General features: G+C 34.4%; 1 protein-coding gene across 1 annotated transcript; it reads right to left on the bottom strand.

The window, feature by feature from the left end:
* Positions 1 to 9,129: 9,129 nt before the first annotated feature.
* LOC111240998 (uncharacterized mitochondrial protein AtMg00810-like) lies at positions 9,130 to 10,173 on the bottom strand (the record flags this gene model as incomplete). Its single annotated transcript, XM_022777252.1, has 1 exon — positions 9,130 to 10,173. A coding segment is annotated over exon 1 (1,044 nt), but the record flags the coding sequence as incomplete, so codon positions are not given.
* Between the last annotated feature and the right edge of the window lie 1,563 nt (positions 10,174 to 11,736).

Here is an 11,736-nt window from a genome sequence, read left to right as displayed (position 1 = left end):
CATTGTTTTCTTCTTGTCATTTGAATCAATCTCTTTTACATGTTCATATTTTATTCTCTTACCCAATTTATTAATTTTTATTTTCAAGTCTTATTATTTTAATTCACGTGAACGAGAAAGCCTTTCGAGTCTCTTGGGAAAACGATACTTGGTCTTACCATTTTTATTACTTGAACGATTTGGTACGCTTGTCAATCCGTCAACAGTGACTTAGGTTTAGAAGAAGAAGGCGCGAAGTTAGTAGATGATAAGCGAGATTTATGAGGAATCTCTCTAGAAACATCCTTGTCCTTGTCCTTTGATGATGAGCTCTTGTAAAAATTGTCTTTTGAAGAGCTTGAAAATTTGCGATAGGACTCTTTTCTTAAAATTTGTCTTTCGACTTTCATAGCCCGATGTACCACAACATCTAAGTCCTGATCATCATGGAGCTCCACAACATCTTGGATGTTTCTATTGAGACCGCTAATAAATCTTGCTATTTTCGCGGAGTCAGTTTCATTTGTGTTAGTATGGTATAAGAGCACTTTGAGCTCATGCGCATACTCCTCCACACTTTGTTTATCCTGAGTAATTCGTTGGAGCTTAATCAAGAGGTCCCTATGGTAGTATGGAGGTATGAAGCGTTGGTACAACTTGCACCGAAAATGTTCCCAAGAGCCTGTGGGTGAGCCCTTGGTGGTAATGTTCATCCTAAGTAGCCATCTCATGGCGTATCCTTCTAAGGCTGAAGTAGCTAACTTTACACGCAAAAGTTCATCTACACTATACAAATAAAAAATATAATCTACTTTAGCTATCCAATCTAAAAATACACTAGGATCGGCCTCTCCTTTGAAAGTTGGCAAATTCAACTTTGGCATTACAAGGTTTGGATCCAAAGCTTTGTCTTCTTGCTTTTTCTTGGAAGAACCATGATCATGAGAATTCTTCTCTTTGGCCTTTGCGTCTTGGTCCAACCTTTTTGCTTATGGCATCAAGTTGATGTTGCATGTGTTGAAAAGAATCAAGTTGATGTTGCATTTGTTGGAAGGCTTTCATCAAATCAAATTTGATAGAAGCACTTCCATGGTGGCTAGCTCCATTGGAGGATGCACGGCTTGAACCTGCAGACATCTTTAATGCAAACAGCAACAAAAACTAACACACAAAACAGGTTATAAAAGTGTGAATCACGTAACTATAGCAGCCAAAAAAAGAGAAGTGAAACAACCACAAAGGTGCACTCAATCAGCAGCAAGAAAAATATGTTCAAAAGCTCACAGTAATATGGTGAAATAAAGCAAGGTCAGCACCCTTCTTTCAAAATAGTAATATGTCTCATAGGTCTAAATTTGAGAGTACCAACTCAAGGCTAAAAGCAAGTGGAAAGATGTACAATCCAACCTCAACACAAAAGGAGACCAAACCAAGACAACACACTTTAGAAGCCAAAAAATGGATGAAAACAGCAACACAAATGGTGAAAATAGAACCTAAAAAATCAAGAAACTTGGCACAAAACAAAGGGCAGTATTCTAAAGATTTATGAAAGACAAAACAGCAAGAAAATGGAGTCAAAACAGTGGCACAAATGGAACAAGATAGCAAGCAAAATTAACACAACTAAGAAAGACAATCACACCAACATGCTAGACATACATGAAGAGTAAGATCTAATTAATGTTGGAATTAATTTTGGCGAACCTCAAACTTATAAATTTTGTACGTTTTAAGATAAAAAAAAAAAAGGCTTTTAAAGATGTAATCCAACACACCAAACAATGACAAAGCTCTCGGCCAAGCTCACCAAACAGCAACCAGTTTTGTTGATTTTTTTTTATATAGCAACAAGATTTTGGTAAAAGTGTCTCGGCCAAGCAAATTTAATGAAGAAAATGTGTTTGATTGGAAGCACAATTGTAGTTGTTTATTGTCTCTATTTATACAGAACAAATAAGCAAGGTTCACACACTTAAGTCCAAAGATGATCAAACTCAATTCAGTATACAAAACATGGAGATGGAATACATTTCTTAGTTATGCAATTTCAGAAAATTATTCTAGAAAACTCCTAAAGAGGAACAAACATATGACTCAAAGCAAAGCTAACAAACAATAAAAGACATGTACAATCCAGCCAAGACAAAGAATTAAAGCTAGAACAGGATTCAAAAGGAAATAGGACACCTACTTGTTGAAGACCTCCAATAGCATTGTTGTTTTGAAGAATAATTTCTTGCACAAGCCTCTGGACAGCCACGGTGTAACACCTCCAAGCCTTGATTTGAAACTTTGATGCCTTTCTTAAGAGTGTGTGGGTGTTAGAGCACAGTCCAGGGAGGAATTCCAGCAGCCAAAGTTAGCAAACAACAAGCAACAATGCAAACAGAACGAATTGAAACAAAGTAAAAACTATACATGAAAGTAGACATCCAGATGAAACTTTTAAAAAAAATTGCATGGAAAACGGATAAGAAATGAAGTTAAACTAGAGCAAACAATCTATTGTATCATGACGCAGGCGCTGGGCGAAAATGAAAAACGCTGAGCGAAACACAAGAACATTTAAGCTCTTCTACTCTAGCATGCAATTCCTAAGAAGATCAAAACCTAAGGCTCATGATACCACATGATATGGAAGTGCATACCTAGAGAGAATATACTAAATGTCATTATGACTTGAAGACACGCCACACGCCACTTGAAGAAGACTCCAAGATAAGTGCCAAAGGAGGACTGTCACTCACTATGCGCAAGATAAGGTCTACCCAAAAAAGACAAAAAACTATCTCAAAAGAGGAATGCAAATTTTCAATTCAACCCAAGATTTCAATTGAATCAAAGGTGTACAAAGGAGACCCCTAAGCCTTTTTATATAGCCAATGGAGTGAGTTTGGAGAATAGATTTAAGAGATGTGGGACTTATAAGTCTCAAGATCGGCCAGCAGCGGCTTCATATCCTCTAGGAGCTTTGGAGTCCCACATTGCTTCATTCTCTCCATCCCAAAATAGACAACATCTTTAGATTTACATTATTTTTAGAATTTATGAAACTTTTATTTTACAGAATTTCAAAGGTTAACAAGAGTCTATAACACCATGATTATACTTGGATTTTTCAATAAAGAATCATTTACAAGTTCTCTTTTTGTAGACATTGAAACTCAGTTTGGCTACAAAATTAAAATTATATGAACTCATAATGTAAATTGTCTTTCCAATTTTAGCCTTTTCCAAATTCAAGGAAATTTATCATCAAACATCATGTTTACGCACACCAAAACAAAATTGTGAATATAAAACAATATTAAATTCAAAAAATTATGAATATATTTGATTTTGTACAAAATTATATTTTTGTATGCTTTATTTCAAAAATATGAAAGAAGACGATAATTTGAATTTCAAGATTTCAAGATACTTTGAATAGATATTATGTTTAAAACCCTTCTAGAGCATTATGGGCATGAAATCACAGTAGTATACATCAAATTTCAAAAAGAAAAATTCGATTTTGACTTGTTTAAACAAGATACTTGCCACCATAATTGAAGAACTCTCATCAGAGCATTTGAAGTTTGAGACATAGCTTTGAAAAACGGAAAAACTATAATATAGTATTTTATTCTAATAAATCAGGAGCTAAATTAAGGAACTTATAGATAAATATTAAATTCAAAAAATTGTAAATATATTTGATTTTGTACAAAATTATAATTTCTTATACTTTATTTCAAAAATATAAAAAAATATCATAATTTGCATTTCAATATTTCAAGTTACTTTGAAGAAGTCCTAGGTTTCAAACCTTCTTAGAACGGTATAAGTATCACATCACAAATGTATACATAAAATTTGAACAAAATTTCAATTTTGACTTGCTTAAACAAAATATTTAGCAACATAATTATAGAGTTCTTATTAGAATGTTTGAAGTTAGTGACCTGTCTTTGAAAGTCTATGAAAAACTTGTTAACATAAGTAAGGAGAAAAATTAGAAAACTTATAAATAAATATTAAATTAAAAAATATTGAATATATTTTGATTTTGTACAAAATTATTATTTAGTACGTTTTTTTTTCAAAAATTAAAAAGAAGACCCTAATTTATAACAGTCATCACTATAGAATGGAATGTTTAAAGGACTAGAGAATAGTCTTCACTGGTACTATGTTTTGCATGATTTGATATGAAAATAAATGTTATTTATAAGTACAATTGATTATAACTTCTTCTTAACACATTCCAATTACAAACCAATGATAATACGTTAAGACGCTGACATGAAACTTACATTCATTTTATAAAGCGAAGAACAAAAATTTGGGTAAGTTTTCTTTTCGTTCAAACATTCCATTAATTTTGGAAACGCGATGAATCCCAAAATCCTGTTTACCAATTCGTTCCAAAACCCTAACCCTAAAACGTCAAAATCAACACTTTCGCGGGCTCACGTGGAGCTCGTCAACTACGGCCTAACCTTGATCTTCTTCCTGCCACCACCGTCTTGGGATACGCCGTGAAACGGACCATCGGAGATTTTACCGTCAAGCTCGGTGGCGCGTGAAAAATCACGCTCCCGCCTGGACAACTACGTTGCCACTTACTCCGACACCATCTCCGGGAAAATGTGCAGGGGAAAATCGTGGAACTTGACAGAATTAAGGTCTGTGCATTCTTCAAGTGGTGGTCAATCATCGGATCCGCTCCTCAGGCGACGATATCGTCTTCGAGGTCGGCATGGTGACGGCGAAGTATCCATCAAAGAATTGCGATGATAACCCCGCGTGAGAGGGTCGACACTCTTCTTCATGAAAAGGTTAGTTTTTTTTCCTCAGTTTCATCGTGCTTAATATTTACCTTAATTATGAGTTACACATATTTAATTTGCTTTTATGTTAGAATATGCTAATTTTATCGATAAGCTTTTAACTTCATTTTTAGTCGGATCCTAACACTCTTTCTCATAGTTAAAGATGGGATTTCCCAGAAGTCTTTCGGCCAGAAGTGATTTCTTATATCTCTCCATTATCTAGTTTGTGAACATTACCCTTTTTTATATGATTGGATTGGATTTCTTTATTGGGAGATTCTGGACTTGTTGCTTTTGATTCACTAGCATGAAGTTCCTTGGCTTTAATTCTTATGGGTCTTCTCGAGTTCCGTTCTTTTTTTTTTAATTGATTTGAGTTAAACTTCACAATTTGGTTTTGACTTCCTGTTCTTTTTGTATTGTGAGATAAGTTCAAAGGTTTTGTGCATAGTACTGGAATGTGGAAAAGGAACTTGCAAGCCTTCTAAGAATGACACTATATTGTTTGAATGAGATTGTGATCCAGGTTGGAGGCAAACTCTTTCTTCTTCCCATGAGGGCTTAAAGTTTATTCCTTGCACAGTTCCTAATTGTAAGAACTTCCTCCTCCAAAAACAAGTTATGTATTCGCAACTATTTTATTATGGGTTCTTCTCTGGTTGTTTCAATCTTAAACAATGCATTTTAATAGAAAGCTTGCATTTAGAAGTATACTAACACAATCAAGACATGAAATCTTAAGAGGCGTGAATGGTTATGTTGTTCGTTTGTTTTTTTGTGTATTTTTTTTTATTTGGTGAAACTATTTGCTACGCTACTATACGGAGGAATCAAACAGTATTCAAACAACTAACAGTACATATTGAAATGATTATTTCCATTTTGGGATCAGTATAAATAGCTCAAACCTGCCATGTTATGCATTTGGCCGATTGTTTTCGAGTGTAAACTTTTAACTTCAGGAAGTATTGAGTGAAACAGGTTAATTCATCAATAAAAGAAAAGCACGGTGCTGATACTGCAACTGTGTGAAATAAGTTAATGAAAAGCTCCACAAGGATTAAGAATTGAATTGTGATTGTTTAGAACAGTTCTCGGCTTTTCTTGATGACTGTTGATACTTTATTTTATTTTATCAGACGTTCAAAGATTTGCGTGATGAGATGGCTCCTGGAATTTTAATGGCTTAACTGGCTCACAGCACTACTTTTGAACAATTTTTGGCAGTAAAATTGATTTTGGTTAGATGTATTTAACCAAGGACCACTATGTGACCTCATTTACATTTCAAAGTGACCTTCAGAATGTGATAATAAGAAATAAGGATTAGAAATAGAATAAAGTGTATTTTAGCAGTAAAAAGTATAATGCATGAAATTGGTGATTATAAAAATCAATACTTAACATAGTAGAACAATCTTTGCAATAGAATAATAATTTTAGTTATTTAGATAATATGGAAAAGGACACTTTTATGATGGATTATGTGCTGATTGTTGGTACTAGCGAGGTATGGTTCGAAGAGTATAACGCAGCGGAATTAAAACTAAGAGTAACGTATAAGTGTGTTCGGTCACTTTTTTAAAACGAAGTTGGTCCTTTTTCGAAAAACAATTTTCTTTCAGAAAATTTATCGAACAGTTTGTGTGCAGACAAAAGTAAAAAGTGTAGGGAGTAGAAAAATCACACAAGTAATTTTTATACTGGTTCGATTCAAAAGAATCTACGTCCATTCGTTAATCACTATAAACAGTGATTAACAGTTTCACTAAAAGGATGTTTTTCATATTACAATTATAGTGAATGAAAAGCATATAAATAAACCTTCCTTCGACGAGCGAACCGGAAGAAGACCACTCTGTCAACTCGAAGAGAACCGCTCCAACAATCGACCAACGATTCGAGAGCTTCTCCTGTTCACGAGACCAGGTAGAGCACCTTGCTAACTCGAAGAGAGTCTGCTCCGACTATCAACACACGATACAGAGCCTCTCCTTTTACGAAACCAAGCAAGGGAACTTTGAACAAAGCTTCTGAGAACTTTCCTCTGACAAACAATGTTAATTAAGCTTCTCAGTTCAAAAACGTTGCCTCTGAAGTTTACAGAAGCCAATATATAGCCAATTTCACTGAATGCCAAAGGTCAGGTCCCAACTGCCACGAATAATCAATTATTGTAAGTGATAATCGATTATTCAAGTCCGATACAGGTTTTTCAAAAAGTGATGATCAATTATTTGAAGTGATAATCGATTATTCCTGAATAACTTGTGATAATCGATTATTGCTTCATGATAATTGATTATTCTAGTACAAAATGCAAGTGATAATCGATTATAGCTTGTCCATAATCGATTATTCCAGTGAAAAATACAAGGTTTAAGATTTTCCTACTACATCCAAATTCTACAAGTTGCTTTTTAAATAATTCTAATGTTCTCTTCAAATAATACTTCTTGCAACATCATCAAAACAATTCTTCAGGATTCACCAATACTCCTTATTGGTAACAATCTCCCCCTTTTTGGTGATGATCAAAAATTCACTTTTAAAAGCAACTCTGGTTTACCTGCAACACATACAAGCTACCAGACTACAACAAAGTTAGCAGTACCTGTATCAATTATCAATTTGTATTATACTTCTCCCCTTATAGTTTTCTTCTCCCCTTTTTTTATCATAAGCAAAAAGATTAATGTAAAAAATCTCCCCCTTAATATGAGCTCCCCCTCAGTTATATAATGTATGCACAAAATGGACATAAAAGCTCATTTGATTAAAAAGAGAAGGATTACTTGAAGTTCATAAAGATCATTCCTAAAGAGGTAAATAAACACAAAGGAAATAACACAACAAATAATCTTAGTAGCCTATTTCTAAAATTCAGGATTAGGGGATCTTTCAGTAGGTGGGATATTGAGATGACTCTCGATGTTAGATAGGCGAACATCAAGCTCAAGAAATTGATCAACCATGTATTCATCGAGAGATTGCTACCACTCATAAATTTCATCAAAATGTGTCTTCTGTGCTAGACTCATATCCTCCAATTTCTTAGATAACCTTGCAAAGTGTTCTTCCATAGAAGTTGAGGAAGAGAAGGGTATGTTGGATGGTCTAGCATCAGACAGAGCAGCAGCACTCACTGGGTCAACCATATGAATGTCCATGTCATCATCTTCATCTTCATTAGGATGGTCATCATCTTTGTGGATAAGAACTCTTCCTCTAGTAATGAATCCCATCTGACGAAAGGTAGTATCTCCAATTTTTGATCCCACAGCTTCAATGGCTTGGACAAGTTCTCCTTCAACATTTACACCTTTGTACTCTAAAATCCTAGAAATAAGAAGAGCATAGGGAAATTGATATGAATGGGATTTCTTGGCTTTTACCATCGTGTCAGCAATGAGAGCAGGCCAATCGATGTGTATGTGATTTAGAATCCCATATAGAAGAAGCAAATCCTGCTCAGAGCATTGAGCATGATTGGTTGCTCTAGGACATAAAATCCAGACAATCAAGTAGTGAATCATCCTTTCTTCAACTTTGAAACCACCAACAAGCAATTGCCTTCGGTTGGTTTGTTGTTCAGGATGACGCAGGAAGGATTGGAAAGTCATCAACCTGTTGAAATCTTCAAGTCCTAAGTGAACTTTGACAGCATCATCCCAGATGGGAAGTTGGGCAACAATTGTCCACACATCATCATCTAAAATTTTGCGAACACCCTTTACCTTAGTGGATATAATCCCATCTTGATATCACAAGTTGAAGTAGAAGAGAGATGGAGAGGATTTGAGCTCTAGATTTAATTTCAACAGTATTTGGGTGCAAAGGAGTGTCTAATAATCGATTATGGGGGGCTATTTATAAGAAAAATGGAAAAACTAGCCGTTTATGGTCGTTTATAACCGTTATGGGACGATCCAACGGCTCTATTTTTGAAACTGTCAGCGTGATAATCGATTATGGCTCGAGATAATCGATTATCTACTCAAAAATTGTTGCCCAGAAATTGCATGATAATCGATTATGCCTGATGATAATTGATTATCTGCTCAAAATTTTCCAGATTTGAGTTTTGAGGTTGAATAATCGATTATTGCCAAATGATAATCGATTATAAAGCGTTAAGTTTACGAAAATGCAAAAATTTTCATAGCTTTTGATCCTAAGACATGTCTAATACTCCTAACTCTCTTCTAAGCTCAAAAAATATATCCTTAGGTAGAGCCTTGGTGAAAATGTCAGCTAATTGATGCATAGTATCAACATATTCAATTTGACAATCCCCCTTTTGAATATGATCTCTTAAGAAATGGTGTCTAATTTCTATGTGCTTAGTTCTTGAATGCATTATGGGGTTCTTGGTCAGATTTATAGCACTAGTATTATCACATTTTAAAGGAATATTGTCAAGGAAGATATCAAAGTCTTCCAGTTGTTGTTTCATCCACAAAATTTGGGCACAATAATTGCCAGCTGCAATATATTCAGCTTTAGTGGTAGACATGGCTACACACGCTTGTTTCTTTGAGTGCCAGGACACTAAAGAACAGTCCAAAAAATGACAGGTTCCACTAGTACTTTTTCTATCAATTTTACAACCACCATAATCAGCATCAGAGTAACCTATTAAACTAGGTGAAGCATCAGAGGGATGCCAAAGTCCAAAGGAAGTGGTTCCCTTAAGATATTTTAGGATTCTCTTAACAGTAGTCAAATGAGATTCTTTAGGAATAGTTTGGTACCTAGCACACACACATACACTTTGCATAATATCTGGTCTACTAGCAGTTAAGTACAGCAAAGATCCTATCATGCCTCTAAAAATAGTTTCGTTCACTCCTTTTCCAGTTTCATCCTTATCTAAATAGCATGAAGTACCCATAGGTGTACTGGCTTCTTTGCAGCTATCCATACCAAATTTCTTAAGAATTTGTCTACAGTATTTTGTTTGGGAGATGAAAGTACCTCCACTCATTTGTTTTATTTGTAGTCCTAAGAAGAAATTTAGCTCTCCCATCATAGACATCTCAAACTCACCTTGCATTATTTTTGCAAANTCTTCACANAANGAGTCATNAGTTGACCCAAAAATAATATCATCTACATAAACTTGCACAATTAAAATGTGTTTTCCTACTTTCTTAATGAATAAGGTTGAATCAATCTTTCCTCTAGAAAACTCATTGTCAATTAAGAAGGTACTAAGTCTTTCATACCAAGACCTAGGTGCCTGTTTAAGACCATAAAGGGCCTTTTTCAACTTGTAAACATGATCAGGAAATCTATAATCCTCAAAGCCAGGAGGTTGACTAACATACACTTCCTCTTTAATAAAACCATTTAAGAAAGCACTTTTCACATTCATTTGATACAGTTTAAATTTCAACAAAGATGCATATGCAAGTAATAATCTAATTGCTTCTAACCTGGCTACCGGTGCATACGTTTCATCATAATCTATACCTTCCTCTTGACAGTAGCCCTTAGCAACTAGCCTTGCTTTATTCTTTGTGATGTTTCCATCCTCATCAAGCTTGTTCCTAAATACCCATTTGGTTCCTATGACTTGGAATTCATCTTGTTTTGGAATAAGTTCCCAAACTTCATTCCTTTCAAATTGATTTAGCTCTTCTTGCATAGCAATGCACCATTTATCATCTTGAACCTTTATGTTCTTGGGTTCTATCTGAGACACAAAAGCAATAGTTAGACAAAAATTATTTAGATTGTGTCTAGTAGTTACCCCTTTTGATATATCTCCTATGATGTTATCCAAAGATAGTCCTCTTGGTTGTTGATAGCTTTTAGAATCAACAACTTGAGGTGTTTCCTAAAGTTCCGGAGGATAATTCTCATTTAGATACATCTCTTCAAGAGCTTCTCTCAAGTAGTCCTCATCACCTGCAATGGGTTTATTTGACTCAAGAGGGTTTACCTCAAGGTCCACAATCTCATCAAAGACAACATGCATTGATTCTTCAATTATCAATGTTCTTCTATCAAACACTCTATATGCTTTGCTAGTCAAAGAGTATTCTAGAAAAATTGCTTCATCAGATTTTGCATCAAATTTACCAAGATTATCTTTCCATTATTCAAAACAAAGCATTTGCATCCAAAAATTTTCAAATGAGATATATTTGCTTTTCTACCATTCAACAGTTCATATGGAGTTAATTTTAGAATTGACCTAATAAGCATCCTATTTAACACATAGCAAGCAGTACTTACTGCATCAGCCCAAAAGTATTTTGGCACATTAGATTCATTCATAAGCGTTCTAGCTAATTCTTCTAATGATCTATTTTTCCTTTCAACAACACCATTCTGTTGGGGAGTTCTAGGAGCTGAAAAGTTATGTGCAATGCCATATTCTTCACAAAATTTTTCAAAAGACTCATTTTCAAATTCACCACTGTGATCACTTCTCAAAGTTTTGATTTTCAAATCTTTCTCATTTTGAATACGCTTAGCAAAGGATTTAAAAGCTTTGAAAAATTCACTCTTCAAAGTTAAAAAGAAAGTTCAGGTAAATCTAGAGTAATCATCAACAATTACAAGAGCATAGTAATTTCCACCAAAACTTTTAATTCTAGATGGACCAAACAAGTCCATATGCAAAAGTTCTAAAGGTTTTGATGTTGAGATCATGCTTTTAGATGAAAATGAAGATTTGGTTTGTTTACCTTTTTGACATGCAAAACATAATTTGTCTTTCTCAAATTTCAGTTTAGGCAAACCAATCACAAGATCTTTAGAAATTAATTTATTCAAATGTTGCATGTGAATATGTGCAGCTCTTTTATGCCATAGCCAAGGATTTTCTTCTTTAGCAACTAAGCATGTTATACTATGACTAGATGCACTTTCAATATCAATCAAATATATGTTGTTGTGCCTAACACCTTGCAAAGCAATATCAGCAGAA

Source organism: Vigna radiata, unplaced genomic scaffold (genome assembly GCF_000741045.1).
Source record: "Vigna radiata var. radiata cultivar VC1973A unplaced genomic scaffold, Vradiata_ver6 scaffold_43, whole genome shotgun sequence".
NCBI classification, from domain to species: Eukaryota; Viridiplantae; Streptophyta; class Magnoliopsida; order Fabales; family Fabaceae; genus Vigna; species Vigna radiata.
This window is presented reverse-complemented; position numbering and strand designations above follow the sequence as displayed.